General features: G+C 37.4%; 2 protein-coding genes across 2 annotated transcripts; both read right to left on the bottom strand.

The window, feature by feature from the left end:
• Window positions 1-624: 624 nt before the first annotated feature.
• Window positions 625-1,383, bottom strand: LOC133291466 (secreted RxLR effector protein 161-like). The gene has a single exon (XM_061489722.1). It carries the CDS (start codon window positions 1,381-1,383, stop codon window positions 625-627), a length of 759 nt encoding a protein of 252 aa, XP_061345706.1.
• Window positions 1,384-18,476: 17,093 nt separating this feature from the next.
• LOC133291465 (uncharacterized) lies at window positions 18,477-19,310 on the bottom strand. The gene has a single exon (XM_061489721.1). The coding sequence runs from the start codon at window positions 19,308-19,310 to the stop codon at window positions 18,477-18,479; it is 834 nt and encodes a 277-aa protein (XP_061345705.1).

Below are 19,310 nucleotides of genomic sequence, written 5' to 3'. Positions count from 1 at the left end.
TGGGTAGAGAAAGCGTGACTCTGCAGGTAAAAGTTTAGCGTCGTGCTGAAGGTATATTATCAGAAACGCGGAAGCGCATCGTACCGATGCGATGAGGAATGAAGAACACCGCTTTGATTACCTGAGATGAAGCAGCGAGCGTGACAATTTCTCACGTTCTGTTCTCCTCCTCAAGCCTCACGATTTGCAGCAACGCACCACGAATGGTCGCAATGTTGGATCGCTCAAATACAAAACCAACAAAAAAAACAACTATTCAAGAATGTCGTGAAAACTTGTGGAGAAAGAGAACAAACTTCTGTGAAATATTTTACTAAACTTCGTTGCTTCTCAATTCTGTGTTTCTCAAACAATATACTAGACTATTTATAGGCTATAGTTTTCCTTTATAAAACTGCAACACTAAATAGCCATAAACCACAATTAAAGCCAAACTTAATAACAAAACATAATGACTGACTCTTAACTTTCAAAACTCCTAAATTAAATGCTAAACTTATGACTCATAAACTATCCATAACTAACAAATTTAAAACCATTAAAAATTAAATTGACTGCTTAATTAAACCCATTAAAAACTAAACTGACATTTAACGTTTTTCTTAACAAAACTCCCCCGTAAACTTAAATGCTTCTGCCATCTTTCATGCCAATCATTCTTTTGCAGTTTTCCAGTAGTAACGTCGGCAGTGGTTTTGTGAAAATATCTCCGACTTGGTCTTGACTTGCCACATGTAATAACTCCACATTTCCTTCCTTTACTTGATCCCGTATGAAGTGAAAATGAACGTCAATATGCTTGCTTCTTTCATGATTCACCGGGTTCTTGGCTAACTCTATAGCCGACTTGTTATCAATATGGATCTCGGTTGGGCCGACTTGTTTCTCCTCCAGCTTGCTTAGTAAGTTCTTGAGCCATACTGCGTGACAAACACACCAAGACGCAGCTACATATTCAGCTTCACAGGTCAACAAAGTCACAATGGGTTGTTTCTTCGAGATCCAAGTGAATGCCGTGTTGCCCATGAAGAATACATATCCCGACGTACTTTTCCGATCGTCTACATCTCCACACCAGTCACTATCAGTGTACCCAATTAACTTATAATTTTCGGACCTCGAGTAGTGAAGTCCCAATGAAGCTGTCCCTTGTATATACCTCAAGATTCTTTTTGCCGCCTTCCAGTGTGAATAACTTGGCTCCTCCATGAACCGACTTACAATCCCAACACTCAGTGAGAGATCCGGTCTTGTGCATGTCAGATAACGAAGACATCCTACCAAACTTCGGTAGTTGCTTGCGTCAACTCGATCTCCACCATCATACTTTGAGAGTTTTGAACCGGGTTCCATAGGGGTTGAAACCGGGTTGCAATCTGTCATCTTAAATCTTTTAAGAATCTCCTTTGCATATGCCTCCTGAGAGACAAAAATACCCAAGTTGTCTTGTCTGACTTCCAGACCAAGAAAATATATCTCATCAGACCGAGATCTATCATCTCAAACTCCCTTGTCATTGTTCTTTTGAGTTCTTGTATCATTCCATCTTTGTTCCCCATAAAGATGAGGTCATCCACATAAAGAGCCACAAACAAAACATCATCTCCAATTTTCTTTATATAAAGTGCATGTTCATAGGGGCACTGCTCAAAACGATTTTCCTTGAAATAAGTGTCAATACGAGTATTCCATGCCCGTGGTACCTGCTTCAACCCGTAAAGTGCCTTCTTCAACCTCAGCACTTTCTTCTCTTCTCCACCTTTCATGTATCCCGGTGGCTGTTCGAGATAGACTTCTTCTTCAAGTACTTCATTCAAGAATGCCGACTTGACATCCATTTGAAATATCTGCCACATATGTTGAGCTGCTTGTGAAATCAATAGCCGAATTATCTCCATCCTTGCGACGGGAGCAAATACCTCGTCATAATCAATTCCTGCCCTTTGCTTGTAACCCTTTGCAGCTAGCCGAGCTTTATATCGTTCTATCTCCCCTTGAGCATTCATTTTCTTCTTGAATACCCACTTTACCCCAATGGGCTGACTCCCTCCAGGTAGCTCGGCTAACTCCCACGTGTTATTTCGATCAATGGCTTCTATCTCCTCATCCATGGCGTCTTGCCATTTCTTATCTCGGATGGCTTCTTCAAAGCTTATATTTTCAGAATCTGCAAGAAGACAAACAAAATGTACCTCACTTGTTGACTCATATATGTCTTGTATGCTCCGCATCCTGGGTTGTCGTACCTCGTCTTCATCATCAGAAGCTTCAGGACTTGCCGGGTTGATAACTTGTGTTGAGATTCCGCCTTCAAAATTCACCTCGGGTGAATTGCTCCTGTCCCACTCATCTGCTTCATTGAATCTTACATCTCGGCTCACTACGACCTTCTTGTTGACAGGGTTAAACAACTTATACCCCTTTATTTTTTCATCATATCCCATAAAAACATATTTCCTGCTTTTGTCCTCGAGCTTAGTTCTGAGCTGGTCCGGTACGTGTGCAAAGGCCACACTACCGAATACTCTAAGATGAGCCACTGACGGCTTTTGACCGCTCCAAGCTTCCTGTGGTGTTTTGTCCTCTAAACTCGAATGTGGACATCGATTCTGCACATACACAGCACACTGCACAGCTTCCGCCCAAAACTCCTTCGGCATTTTCTTGTTCCTCAACATTGACCGAACCATGTCAAGAACAGTTCGGTTCTTCCTTTCAGCAACGCCGTTTTGTTGTGGTGAGTATGGTGCTGTTAGAAACCTTCTTATCCCATGTTCCTCACAGAATGTCAGAAATGCTGTCGAGGTATATTCCCCACCTCGGTTAGAACGCACCGACTTGATGAATTTTCCTGTTGCCTTCTCAATCATTACTTTAAACTTTTTGAATACTTCAAACACCTCGGACTTCTCCTTCAGGAAATAAACCCAAGTTTTTCGTGAGAAATCATCAATGAAAGAAATGAAATATTTCTTACCGTTAAAGGATTCTGGGGTGATTGGACCACACAGATCAGTATGAATCAACTCCAGAGGCTGCTTGGCCCGAAATCTCGCCATCTTCTGAAACGTGGTCCTAGCATGCTTGCTAAGTACACAACTCTCACAAAACTTTCCTTCATAGTTGATGTCAGGAAGTCCGTCAACCATCTTCTTCTTTGCCAGCTCGATTACACCACCATAATGTAGGTGACCAAAGCGGAGGTGCCAAAGTGACGCCTTGTCTTCCACCTCGGCTTGTAAACAATCGACCTGTATACATCTCAAGTTCAGTTTGTACATTCGATTTCTGCCCATTTCAACTCGGACTATCAGCCGACCTCTCTTATCTTTCAAATACAATACTCGGTCCTTCATCATAACCGAGTAACCTTTCTCCATCAATTGACCCATGCTTAAAATATTTCTTTTTAGGTCGGGTACATAGTACACATCTCGGATTGAGCCAATCAACCCGTCCTTTTGCAGGAAGCATACCGTACCACAGCCTTTTACCTCAACCTTCGAGGCATCCCCGAATGAAACATGTCTGGTCTCCACCTTTCTCATCTCCTTGAAGAAATGCTTATGTCCGCACATGTGGTTACTCGCACCCGTGTCAAGATACCACTCCATGTCATCATCTGATTTCCTTTATTGTGTGTCATTAACAAGACACCATCCTTCATCTCCCCTTCTGTGGCTAGGTTGGATGTCTCCTCCGCCCTTTTCTCTTCTCTGCATTCTCTTGCAAAATGTCCGACTTTTCCATAGTTGTAACACTTGTCCGAGTTACAATCTTTCGCAAAGTGACCAAACTTGCAACACTTGTAACAGTCGACGTTGGAATAATATGATCGTCCTCCTCGTCGACCTCTTCCTCTTCCACGCCAGTTCTGTTGACTTGATTGTCCTACCTCATCATTACAACCTTCTTGACTTCGGCCTCGACCTCTACCACTACGGCCAGTGCCTCGTCCACCGCGACCACGTCCTCTACCTCGGAAGTTTTGAGAATAGAGAGTCTTCTCATCTTTAAGTGTTGCTTTGGTCTGAAGTGCTTGTCCAAGAGTCTCCTCCTCCTTCTTCTTCCGTTGCTTATGCGCTTCAAGAGAACCGGCTAGCTCATCAATGGTGAGCGTAGCTAGATCTTTGGATTCTTCTATAGCACATACCACGTTCTCAAAGCTGTCGGTCAAAGATCTCAAGATCTTCTCCACCACTCTGGTGTCCGCTACATCTTCTCCATTTCGTTTCAATTGATTCACAATGGTTTGAACACGAGTAATGAACTCGGATACTCCTTCTGTGTCCTTCATCTTCATTCCCTCCAACTCGGCACGAAGGGTTTGAAGCCGAACTTGCTTAACTCGGTTGGCTCCTCTATAGACATTTGCCAGAATGTCCCACACTTCCTTTGAGGTCTCCACATTCGCTATCTTTTCAAAGCCGGACTCGTCTACAGCTCGGAAGAGCATGAACAACGCCGCCTTGTCCTTTGCACATGTCTCTTTCAACGTTCTAGTTTGGGCCGCCGTGTATCCTGCGGTGGTCGTTGGTTCTGCAAAGCCTTCCTGGACGACCTCCCAAGCTTCCTGGGAACCGAGAAGAGCCTTCATCTGGATACTCCAATTCTCGTAATTCCCTTTTGTCAATTTAGGCAACGCCATATTACTTACACTCTCCATTGCTCTGATACCAATTTGTAGGACCGCTCAAATACAAAACCAACAAATAAAACAACTATTCAAGAATGTCGTGAGGACTTGTGGAGAAAGAGAACAAACTTCTGTGAAATATTTGACTAAACTTCGTTGCTTCTCAATTCTGTGTTTCTCAAACAATATACTAGACTATTTATAGGCTATAGTTTTCCTTTATAAAACTGCTACACTAAATAGCCATAAACCACAATTAAAGCCAAACTTAATAACAAAACATAACGACTGACTCTTAACTTTCAAAACTCCTAAAATTAAATGCTAAACTTATGACTCATAAACTATCCATAACTGACAAATTTAAAACAATTAAAAATTAAACTCACTGCTTAATTAAACCCATTAAAAACTAAACTGACATTTAACGTTTATTCTTAACACGCAATTCCGCTTTACGGTTGATCTTCCAGGCTATGACTCAAGGGGATAAGGTGGTCGTGTGGGCAACCGTTCAGATGAACGTCTGCCTCTTAGGTGTGTTTCTGATGTCTGTAACCCTTGGAGGCACAAGGGAGAAACGTGTGTTTATATACCCTGTCCAATCCATAACTAACCCTAAGCTTCATGGGTTAAAATTGAACTTTGGGCTAACTCTCACTAAAGTCATTGGACTTAAGTGAAAAGAGCATACTAAACTCAACACGTGCAAGTGAGCCATCTGAAGAATAATTCTTTTAGTGTTTTTTTAAACCAAAAAGAATAATTAAAAAAAAAAAAAAATACAGTAGACGATATTGTAAAACGTTCTTTTTAAAAAAAAGAAAACAAAATTATCCAAACGCGTTATGATGGAAGTGCGTTGATGAGACGTCACTGAAGATCCTATCCCAAACACCTATATCCATGAATGAACCTGTGTACATACCAGCCTCGCAACAGTGAATCCATATTCTATGAAAAAATTCCCTCACGTATCTTCCTGTTGCAATTCATAGATGACCTCAGCCAATCATTGGCTGCCAAGATAGGAAACTCAACTTAGAGTCGATGACAAAGAAAATTTCAAATAGAGAACTTATAGCTTCACGCCTTCACCTCCTCCCATTATGGTTTTCCAATAGATTTCCATCACGTTCATTAACTTTTATAGAGGACAGTGATTTAACGGAGAGCTTATAGCATAAAGACATCACAAAAATTGGTAGGAACAGCTGCTATATACATATCAGTCTTGCAATTACACTATTTGGCCTTCACGATTCGCACATCTGTACATGTAACGTTTGTAATAAACTAGACACTACAAGAAACTTGCTATATTGAGGCGGTTTTCATAGTATTATGAGGCGGTTATAACCGCCTTTGATTGATACGACAGGCGGTTCAGTCTACGAACATATATAAAAGTAGTATACGTTATACTTGTATAAATTAATTTTGTCATATATATATATATATATATATATAATATATGAGTTTAGTGAGTGTACAGTGACTGAATGTAAAATTTGGTCCAGTGCACTAAGTTTTCCCGCAAGAACACAATTATAGTAAAATTTATAACTATGTTCTTATGGGAGAACACCATTGTAATATTTATTGCACTATGTTCTCGCAGGAGAACTTAGTGCACTGGACTGTCCAGTCACTTTATTTTCATTTTTTCCTATATATATATATATATATATATATATATATATATATATATATATATATATATAGGATTCTTTGACACCAGTGTCAAATTTAAAATTTGACACCACATCTAAAAGTCGTTAGATCAAAAAAGATCAATGGTGTCAAATGCTTACAAATCAGAGTCGTTGATCTTTTTTGATCTAACGGCTTTCATATGAGGTGTCAAAGGATCCTACCTTATATATATATATATATATAAATATATATATATATATATATATATATATATATATATATATATATATATGCGGTAAGATTCTTTGACACCGTAAAATTTGACACCGGTGTTAAAGGATCCTACCCGTTAGATCAAAAAAGATCAATAGTATCACATGCTTACAAATCAGAATCATTAATCTTTTCTGATCTAACGGCTCTCATCCTACCTCTCTCTCTCTATATATATATATATATATATATATATATATATATATATATATATGATTGATCTTATTTATATATAACGATTCTGATTTATTATATATTTGAACAGTTAGATGCAAACAAATTAATGATCAAGATTTGATTTAAGTTTTTTTATTCTTATATCGGTGCAACAATAAGAAGTCTTAAATCAAATCTTGATTATTGATTTGATTGCATCTAACAGTTTAAGTATCTACTAAATCAGAACCGATAGATATAAATAAGATCAACGATTAAAACTGAGAGTGCAACTTACACCGATGTAAAATGATCATAACACTATATACAATGTTATAAAAATTATCGACCCAGCCGGGTCGACCCAGAAATCGGTGAATCGATCAAATAATCGGTCTGATTTTCATATTGGACCGGTCATATAATGGAATCAGTGCGACCCAGTCAATTTTTGTAAAAACCGGCGACTCGGCCCGATTCATAAGAAAAAAAACTGATTTGTTCTCATCAATTGATACCTTCCTTTTTCTCACTATCTCACACAAAAGATTTGTTTTCTTTTTAAATATTTTAGTGATCTATTACTTTTTAACTTACATAGGTTATGTACCTACAATACTAATATTATCTTGGTTATGCAATATTGAGGGAATTTTGATTTGATTTATAGTTAGAGATGTTGTCTACTGAACCTGAAGCACCGGTATCACAAGTATTATACGTTTGATCGATATTTTGTTGAAGTGTTTGGACAATGATATGTAATTTATTATTTTTCATATTAAGATATTTGAAATTTGTATCATTTTTTAGTATATTTAAATTTTTAATATATTATAGATTTAGATATACTTATCGGGTTATGCGGTTGAACCAGTGACTCACTGGTTGAACCAATAACTTGACCGGGTCAATAACCGAGTCGGGTTTAATAACATTGCTATATATATATATATATATATATATATATATATATATATTTATATATATATATATAGATAAGGTTTAGCAGATATGCAGTGACTGCACCTAAGCATTGGTGCAATCATATAAAACTACATCGTTTTATAGTGTGAAAACATTAAATATAGAAAATAATAACTATACAAAAGTGAAAATAAATATAAAACATTAAATATGGAGAATATAACTATACAAAGGTGGAAATAAATATAATATTTCTATTTTATACAATTAATTTTGAACGCGAATTTCCTTTATCCCACTCAAAATGACATAGTTTTTACTTTTTAGGTGAATGTATATGTACCAATGCTTATATGCAGTCACATTATAAATTATTTTGATATATATATGGAGTAAACATTTCTACATCCACTTTAGATAAGGTTATCTGTTGCGTTAAATCGGCAAGTGTACCAATCGTACCAAGTAATAAAATGATGAGTAGAGTATCGTCTCCACGAGGATTGAGGCACTGAAGTTATTATAACTATTCCTCTCTTGTTGGATTAATAAAAATGATTTTAAGAACAATTGTGGTTTGTGAAATGAATAAAAACAATTCAAGAATATGTAAATGATTCAAGGTTCTTTTAGAATTGAAGAATACAGAATAAAGGTTGAGAAAATATGTGAGAAAATATTGCGGTAAAGAGAAACAAACACCTTTACGATCCCCACCTTGCAACTTGGATTACATTTATGTTTACTTATTCAATTGATCAAATGATTCATCATCTTTTATATGATTAGTTAAACCCTAATTCCTTAGTGACTTTAACCTTATTAACTCTATTAGAATCCTAATCCCTTAGAAATCACTTTTCAAGTTAAACTTTAGAATCAATGAATCTTTAACGTTTGCGGTTCATATAGCCTATCCCTAGTACATACATGAAGAGTTATCTTACCCCTTTGTCAGGAATTAGAATTCTAATATCCCTATTGAAAACCCTAATCCTCGCAATCTTAATAGATTGATCAGTTCCAAAAGAATTATAGAATGAAGAACAAGGCAAGATAAATTCAATTTAAATAGATAAACTTAAAATTCAACCAAACTACAAGGGGTTCACATCAAGGGTTGTGACTCTTACCACAATAATAAAACTAGCCAGAAATATTCATGTCTGACAAAATCAATGCAAAAGGAAATAAAATTCAGAACCTAAAGAATAGAAAGAAGATGAAGATCTTCAGTCTTGATCGTGCGAATCCCTGAAACTCCAAGAACCTCCCAAGAATTCTCACTCTCTTTTTCTCTTTTTCCTCTTTGTCGTCAAAAATTCCTTCCTTCTTCTGTTTCTGATCCTTTTATTAGGTTTTGAGAAAACCTACTTTCCATTGGCCTCCAATTGAGCCTCCTTTTTGAGTAATCCGCATCAGATTAAAATTAAAAAGTATTGCCCACGCAATTTGCGCCAAATCCCACGCAAATTGCACGGGAAAACAGAGTTGAAGCTGTCAAATGGCGCGGTTTGCGCCAAGACCCGCGCAAATTGCGCCAACCTCGGCAAAATGCGCCACTACCCGTGCAATTTGCGCCAAGACACATAGGTGATTTGGACCAAATGGCGTGATTTGCGCCATGCTCCGCGCAAAATGTGCCAACTTGAGAACCTGAACTTCTCTCCTTCATTTTATTTTTGGTATTTCCTGCTATTAAAATGCATAAATTGAGTGAGAGAATGATTGAGAAGGAATAATCAATATATCTTGCATTTATGACTTATTTTCACACATTTATGATTAATTTCTTTCTTCTTTTAACTTAGAAAGCACCAAATGCTGGACATATATCATTATCTACAGCCTATGTAGCACCGATACCGACACGGGACACGTGATACGACACGATATGACACTCCGACACGTTAATTTTAAAAATTGTTAGATTTTGACACGTTAGGACACGTTGTGATATTAAATAATATTTTTTATTTATGTAGTGTATATTATATTTTGTTAGGTCCTGAAAAGACCGTATTGCTATACCGTATAGTATGCGCTCAGAGATACCGTAGAAATAGGTATGTATCTGGCCTATGGCCAATATCCCAATCACTGCGCATAAGCAATAGACTTATAGCCAAGACGTGAGTGTGTGCACAGTGTTGGCAGTAATAGTAAATAGGTTAAAAGTGTATACCTGGGGTCTTTAGGCTCTTATTTAAAATGATTACCTTCCTAGGCTTGGGCCTTTTGAGATCTCCCAGATTGCATTAGGATTCAGCTCCCTTTCTGTTGGGATAATGTCCTTATCTTGAGTACTTAATTGCTTAATATTGTTGAGATAATTACGTATTTATCTCTTAGTGGATTCTTAGGTGAGTAGTTAGGATATGATATATATATATATATATATATCCATAACATATATAATATTCAATAATTTAACAAAAAATGAAGTTAAACTTATAATACCCATCAATTTTGCAAAGAAACATAAGATATCTCAAATATTTATATTAAACTCAATAAAATTATAATCGTAATCCAACAAATCTATTAGTTGGAACTAAAAATGCAATGCAACGCAACCTTTGAACCATTTTTTGAGTTTCTACAATGCGTGTTGGAATGTCAGAGAGTGTCGAAGTGCCGGAGAGTGTCAGACACGACACGTCAAGGTCTTTGAAGTGTCGGTACTTCATAGTCTACAACTATCCTATATAACTATGTACTCCAGGTAGTACATAGTTATAACATTAAAGTTATTTTTTCTCTCTCCTCTGTCACTTTTCAGAACCTGTCTACTGACGTGGAGAGAGAGAAAAAAGTAACTTTAATGTTATAACTATATACTACCGGGAGTGCATAGTTATAAAAGGGTAGCTATAGATAAGCTTATCTAAAGTGGCTGTAGAAATATATATATACATATATACATATATACATATATATATATATACACATATATATAGCAGGGTTATATTTACAAACTTTTTTTCTTACAAACTTACAAGCTACACTATGTCTGACCGGTATTACTCTACTCAAGAGTGTATTATCGGTCAAACATAGTGTAATTTGTAGACAAAAATTTTATAAATATAACCTTCCCTATATATATATATATATATATATATATATATATATATATATATATATGTTGTGCTCACTTTACTCTTGTTCTATAGAGCTTTCTTCTCAACCTAAAAGGATTTTAGAATCACATAAAAAATGTTATGATTACATCATTTACTCAACCTATTTTATTTTATGACTTGCATCCTTGTCAATTTTTTCTCATTTATAAAATAAATTTTAGATAATTAAGGGTGCGCATGACAACCTTCTCGGAATCAAATTTTTTTTTTTAATTTCTGTTCCCGAGAATAGAAATCGATAGAAAACTCGTTTGGTAAAACCGATTTATTTTTTTGTTCCCTGGATGAACCAGATTAATTTTTGTGCTGGGGATCAGAAAAAAGAATCAGAAAATTTTCGCTTTTTTGTTCCCGGGCACAAAATGAGAAACACTTATCTCTCTTAATCACTCTCCATCTCTACCATCATCACCACCACCACCATCATCCCAACACCGGCCACCATCATCCCAACACCGACCACCGCCATCATCGTCGTCGCCGCCGTCGTACCCACCCCCCACCACCACGATGCCACCGCCACCATCACCACCACCTCTACCCATCACTACCACCTTGCCACCATCACCACCAATATCACCGTCATCGTCACCACCACCATCACCACTACCGCCATCAACCACCACCACGATCATCGCAACCACTGCCACCACCGCCATCACCACGCCACTGTCACCACCATTATCGCCACCACTACCACCACCACAACGCCATCACTACCATCACCACCACTGTCACCAACCACCACTATCATTACTGCAGCCACCACCGCCGTCGTCGTCGCCACCAACCGCCACCACCATCGCCACCATTACACCACCACCAACCCAACACGACCACCGTCTCCATCGTCGTACCCACCCCCACCACCACGATGCCACCGCCACCATCACCACCACCTCTACCTATTACTACCATCATGCCACCATCACCACCACCACCACTATCGCCGTCATCGTCACCACCACCATCACTGCTACCGCCATCAACCACCACCACCTTCATCGCAACCACTGCCTCCACCGCCACCATCGCCATCACCACGCCACTGTCACCACCACCACCACCACCACCACAGTCACCACCGACACTGCCGCTGTCGCCGCTGCCACCAACCACCACCACCATCGCCACCATTACACCACCACCACTGTCACCTTCCACCACCGCCACCGTCGCAGCCACTGCCACCACCACCACCACCTCCATAATGTCATCACAACCACCACCACCATGCCACCGCTACCATTGTCGCCGCCACCAACCACATATGCCACCAACCACCATCCCCACCGCCATTGTCGCAGCCACTACCGTCACCACCACCACCAGCCCGACCACTACCGCCACCATTACCACCGCTATCGTCGCAGCCACTGTCGTCACAACCACCATCATTATCATCACCACGTCACTGCCACCACCATCGTCGTACCGCCGCTGCCGCCACCACCACCATGCCACCCCTGCCGCCACCACCACCACAACCACATCATATGGAAAGGAAAGTGATGATCCAAATTTTTTATATATTTAATAGGAATTATTTTTTATTATATTATTTATTGTGTTATCAAACGCAATTCTCATTCTCAAAAAAAATAGAACATGTTATCAAACACATTTTTTTCTCATAAACTATTCCAAAGAACAGAAATAGAAAAGAATTGTTTCTTTTCAGAAATAGTGCTAGGGAATAGAATGGTTGTCATGCACACCCTAAATGTAACTTTTTATGTACCTCCGTTTCTAGCAAATTATCATCGAATTCTTCATGTACTCTTTTTTATTTTATTTTTATTTTTTTAAGTAATTCTGCGATGATTTCGTTGCAGTTTTATTTTTCGGAATTGTAGGGTGTGTATTACAATTATTTTCGGAATCAATTTTTTTTTTAATTTCTCTTCCCGAAAATAGAAATGGATAGAACACTCGTTTGATAAAATTAATTTTTTTTTGTTCTCGGGATGAACCAGATCAAATTTTGTTCTGGGGAACAGAAAGAAGAATCAATTTTTTTTTGTTCCCGGGCACAAAATAAGAAATACTTTTTCTCTCAATCATTCCCCACCATTATCATCATCATCACCACCACCATCATCCCGATACGACCACCGTCACCATTGTACCACTAATGTCGTCATCACAACCACAACCACCACCATGATGCCACGCCACCATTACCACAACGACGATGTCATCGCCACCATTCCACTGTCATCACCACCATTACCACCGCCGCCACCATCACCATCATCGTAACCAACCACCATCACCACCACCATCGCAACCATTGTTGTCACCACCACCACCATGTCGCCACCACTTCCACCACCGTCACCAACCATCATTACCATCGTTGCAGCCACTGTCATCACCACCGCGACCATGTCATCACCACTACCATCACCACATCATCGCCACTGCCACCATGCCACCATCAACAACCACCACCACCACCACCATTGCCACAGCCACTACTGTCACCACCACCACTGCCACCAACCACCACCACTATCGCCGCAGCCATTACTGTTACCACCACCACCATGCCATCACCAACACCACCACCATCGCTGCAGCCACTGCTGTCACTACCACCACCATCACTATCGCCGCCACCATTATCACCACCACGCCGCCACCATGTCATCACCACTACCATCACCATCACCATGCCACCACCACCACCACCACCACCAATGTCGCCATATGGAAAGGAAAGTGATGATCCGAAAAAAATTCCAGCTTAATAGGAATATTTTTTATTATATTATTTGTTGTGTTATCAAACACAATTCTCATTCTCAGAATAAAAATAGAACATGTTATCAAACACATTTTTTTATTTGTCAAAAACCGTTCCAAGGCACATAAATAGGAAATCTTTTTTTTTTTTTTTAAAACAGTGTCAGGGAAAAAAAATGAATGTCACGCACACCCGTAATTGCCCGGCACAATTTGTTATTAATAATTTTTTTTGAATTAAATGTATTTAAAAGAATGCCATCAATCTTTGTCATGATTCCCGTTGCAATTTTTTTCCCAATTGCATCTGGTTCATCTTAATATATATATAGAGGTTTACATTTCTGCAGTTGCTATAGGTACAACAATCAAATACTTGCCATATATATACTTGAAAGCATTAAATGCATGAATCATAATCATACAAAGGATGAAAGCATTAAATATGGAGAATCATAACCATACACATATCGTTGTTGTACGTAAAGTGGCTGCAAAAATGATTTTACCATATATATATATATATATGAGTTCGATTTTTCCCACTTTACGTGCAGCAGTGATAAATTTCATATATACGTTAAAACATTAAATGTGAGAAATCATAACCATACACCTATCATTGCTGCACGCATAATAACTTTAGATATTATTTTACGGGGTAGGTTACGTTTACAACTTTTTTTGTTTACAACTCTTACAACTTCAACTATCTTCTCCCGGGAGGACACTACTGGAGAGTGTTCTCCCGGGAGAACATAGTTGAGGTTGTAAGAGTTGTAAACAAATAAAGTCGTAAACGTAATCCTTCCCTTATTTTACCTATATATATATATATATATATATATATATATATATATATATATATATATATATATATATACACACACACTTTTTTGTATTAAATTTCCTTAAAAGAACACCATTAATCGCTGCCAGGATTTCTGTTGAAATTTTCTTTTATGCAGTTGTAACTACACGATCACAATTTATTATTAATTTATTTGTATTAAATGTCTTTAAAAGAACGCCGTTGACACGCTTACATCTTTGGGCTCGTAGATGTGTTTCATAGAGAAGTGCGAGAACTAGATTTCATTTTGGAGAAAAGGTGTGTCATTTTAAATCACTTATCTTATATTCTTTCACTCTCATAATCTTATATCCTTTTACTATTTATCTTATATCCTTTTACTCTTATAAAGAGGTGAGACCCATATTTTTAAAACTTTTTCCACTTATTCTCTCTTCCATGATTTATCTCTTTCTCTCACTTAAAATTACCCAATTTTATGTCCTTCCAAATGGTACACACTTTTCCCTTCATTTTTTTTTTGTTTTTTTAATATAAGTATTTAATTGACTGTTAGCGATGATATTTGGCATACTTGGATTATTGTTAGAAAATAATATAAACTATTAAAAAGGTTCTTACCCAACACCTTAAGGTTTTGGGTTGAGGTGATTCTTTACATGATATCAAAGCTTATACGAGTTTGATCCTCACCGCTCTTCACTCGTGGAATAAAATAAGTATAGATAAACCAAAAAGAAAAAAAATTGGACCTATGCATTACCTATGCTTCAAGCCCAAGGCCCTTGCGTGAGGGGGTGTGTTAGAAAATAATACAAACGCCCTCACCCAACACCGTTTTAGGTTGAGGTGGTTCTTTACCATTGGCACAATTTTGGGTAGTGGAAATTGAATTTCATCCGCAAATTAAGCAGAATCGTAACTTTATTTATGCTTGAACATGATTTTTGATCTCATAGTTTTAATTGAGTTTTAGTTTTTTTAATCGACAATATACTTCTCATTTTACACGAGAAGAGTCCAAATAGGGCCCACATTAAAAAAAAAGCTCAAAATTCAAAGTGAAAGTGGAATAAGGTTAAACTTCTTCTATAAAAGAAGAAGTATAAAACCCTTTTTTAATTTACCTTTTTAGGGTATTTAGTACTTATATTTTCACCTAGGTTTTCGTTCTTTAGACACTTCAAGGGAACATTGACTATTTTGCCACTGTTCATCATAAAATTTACCAGAATGCCACGCACACAGTAAAAATGCCCAAAATGCCACGCAGGCTAATTCGCTACACAGTGTAGCGAATTAGGCCTGCTGATGTGTCACCTCCCCAATGGTCCACGTATTTCGCTACACAGTGTAGCGAAATACGTGGTCAAAAGGTCAGCCTGGTCAGTCACCTTTTGGACACGTGTCACATCTTTGTTGGACACATAATTTGCTAACCTGTGTAGCGAATTATGTATCAGAAGGGTCAGATCATGTCAACTCAAAGTCAGGCCACGTGTCACTTCTCCACATAATTCGCTGTACTACATAGCGGATTATGTGGCTATTTTTGGTATGAGTCATAGCGAAATATGTTATATCTGCCAAGTGTCATCTCCCCACTAATTCGCTAGGGGGCATAGCGAATCATGAGCATTAATTTGCTACCCCCAATAGCGAATTAAGAGTTATAAATAAGTCCATTTCAGGTGTGAACCACCACTACGAAAATTTTCCTTTTATGTTAAGGTTTACTACTTTTGTGTTGTTGTTGAATCTTAGTTTTTTTTTCTATTTTTGTAGGATGAGTGAGGGTAGGAATGATTTAATAGCTACTGTTTATTATAATGGGAGAAAATACTTTGGTCCAAACGGGCAAGTGTTTGAAGGTCAGCAAAAATGTTTCGCATGAGCCAAAGATGCAATCTTCACGAGCTAAAGAAGTTAATATACAAGAAGTTGAGATTACAACGTGGTCAAACTCTTGCTCGGTTGACCGCTAGATGTACCTCGGGTAACCCTGTGCAATGGGTTGGTGTGGAAATTGTCGACGATGAAGATGTAACGTTAGTAGTAGATGCAAGCACTTCTGAACACGGCGAGTCAAGATTTATTGAATTGTATGCAGAAGTCAACTACGGTGGACAATCCAGCAGTCAACCGAGCAATCCATGCACTGACATCATCGACATAAACATGGTGCCAGTGGTTAATCCGGAAGTTAAGGTCGCGTCCCCAACGCTTGCACCACCAACTCAAGAAATTTTTTATGAAGCAGTTCCAGCCAACGACATGTACGATCCATCTTGGCGTACGGATAGTTCCGAGGAAGAGCGTGATGAAGGTCTTGTTCCAGATAGCGAGTCATCGGATACAGATGTCGATGGTGATTTTGATTATTGTCCGTCTACTGCAGTTGAACAACCAATTCCATCGCCAGGCATTGTCGGAATGCAAGATCCTTCTGTTGCAGGTACGAAAGGATTAATGCTTCATAATAAAATATCTAATATCAAAATAAAACGACATTAATATTGGGGTTTTGGATATGTTATTATGCAGGAAATGATAATGTACCATTTTGGTCTGGAATTAGCCATTTCACGAATGTTAATTGGGAATATCCAGATCAAGAATTGGATGATATGAATGGAGCACAAACACCTAACTGGCAGATCGACGACGAGTAGATGCGTTAATAGATTCACATAATTTCCAACCTAAGGTTTCAAAAATTTAAGAATTAAACAATATTTCTAAATTATTAACGATTATAAATTAATTAAAAAATTTAATTATGTAGACCTAACCATTCTTTTATGCGTAAAATAAATTAACACATTTATTAACCTAATGGGTCAAATACCAACATTAAATAATATTAACACATTTTACTAGCCTAAGGTTTCAAAACCCTAAACCCTAAATCTAAATTTATAAATTATTAACGTTTATAAATTAATTAAAAATTTTAATTATGTAGACCTAATCATTCATTCATGCGTAAAATAAATTCACACATTTATTAACCTAACGTTTCAAATACCAACATTAAATAATATTCACAAAATATTACAGCATAAATAAAAAATTATTTATATTAGCCTAAGCATTATAACGTGGAATTAATTAACACATTTTACTAGCCTAAGCTATCAAAAACCAAAATTAAATAACATTACACATGTATTAAAGCTTAAATAATAAATTAAATAAATTATACCTAATCATTTATGCATGATTTAAAATTATCACATTTACTAGCCTAAGGTTGGAAATATCAACATTAAATAATATACCACATTCACTAACCTAAAGTTTCAAGTATCAACACTAAATAATATAACATATTTACTAACCTAAAGTTTCAAGCCTAAACACTAAATAATATAACATATTTACTAATCTATTGTTTCAAGTATAAATATAAAATAATATAACACATTTATAAAAACATAATTAATTAAACAAACATATTATAAAAGCAATAAAAAAAAGATACTAACCTTGTAGAGAGAGAAAGCACTTAGAGAGAGAGGGAGTGAGGGAGAGGATGAGAGGAAATGGTGGGGGAGGGGTGGGGACCGTGGGATTTATATAGGAAAAAACTTGCACATAATTTGCTACCCTGTGTAGCGAATTTGTGCAAAGCTGCCAAGTGTCTGACATGCGCAGTGCAGCAGGTGACCGTTGCCACGTATTTCGCTACACAGTGTAGCGAAATATGGGTGGCTTGACACGTGTCCAAAAGGTGACTGACCAGGTTGACCTTTTGACCACGTATTTCGCTACACTGTGTAGCGATATACGTGGACCAGTGGGGAGGTGACACATCAGCAGGCTTAATTCGCTACACTGTGTAGCGAATTAGCCTGCGTGGCAGTTTGGGAATTTTTACTGTGCGCGTGGCATTCTGGTAAATTTTATGATGAACAGTGGCAAAATGGTCACTATTCCCACTTCAAGGATTAATTCGTCGTCGAAAAGTATATTTACTTAAACTTATATCTTTGCATATGATAGAAGATATATATATATACTGCACCTATCATTAGTATATTTACTTAAGTAAGGTGGAAAATTAACTAACAGTAACTAACAATTGATTAACTAACAGTAAAATTAACTATCAGTAAAACTAGTAAAACCAATATTGCCTCTTGAATATTTCTGCATTAAAGGCTGAAGCTTCTATCATGTTAGTCATATAACTTGAATGTTCTCCTTCTTTGGATCTTTTAAGCAAGTGCATTAGATCTTGATATTGCTCCTTTGTGATCTTCATATCAGAAGACTGGTTTTGATTATCAAGAAAACTCTTCTCTGCATCTTGAGATTCTTGATTTATTATATTTGCAGAATGTGGTCCAACATTTGATCCTTTAAATGAGTGATATCTTGGTGGAAAACCATGCTTAATGTAGCATGTATCCACTGTATGATTTGCGCGCTTGCAGTGAACACATAATTTGTTGCCACGTCCACGTCTTGCATTGAATCTTTCACCATTGATACGTTCACCTCGATTTTGAAATGTGGGCCTTTGTTGCTCAGCTAAATTGATGATAGCTTGATTTTCAATTGGCTCATTTGAAATAACTCCAAGATTCAACCTTTTTTCTTGCTGGACTATCAAAGAAAACGTTTTGTTAATATTTGGAAGTTGTTCTAGTAGCATTACCTGTGTCTTGACATGCTCAAATTGTTCATTCCGTCCTTTGAGGAATCTGATGACATAATCACGTTCTCGAATTTCTTTGATTGGATTAAGAGCACCACAAACACATGTTGGCAAAGGCTGCAAGCTTTCTAGTTCATCCCATAGTGTTTTGAGATGTGTAAAATATTCTGATATTGTTCTATCTCCTTGTTGAATCTTGGTAACATCATCTTGTAAATCAGAAATTCCGAATATGTCATTCTGTGAAAATCTTTCTATGAGATTATTCCATACATCAATGGCCTTATCCAT

This window comes from Gastrolobium bilobum, unplaced genomic scaffold (assembly GCF_033153095.1).
Source record: "Gastrolobium bilobum isolate Gb01-03AN ecotype WA unplaced genomic scaffold, APGP_CSIRO_Gbil_v1 utg42110, whole genome shotgun sequence".
Taxonomy (NCBI): Eukaryota; Viridiplantae; Streptophyta; class Magnoliopsida; order Fabales; family Fabaceae; genus Gastrolobium; species Gastrolobium bilobum.
Note: the sequence above shows the minus strand (reverse complement) of the source record. Positions and strands in the feature narration are given on the sequence as shown.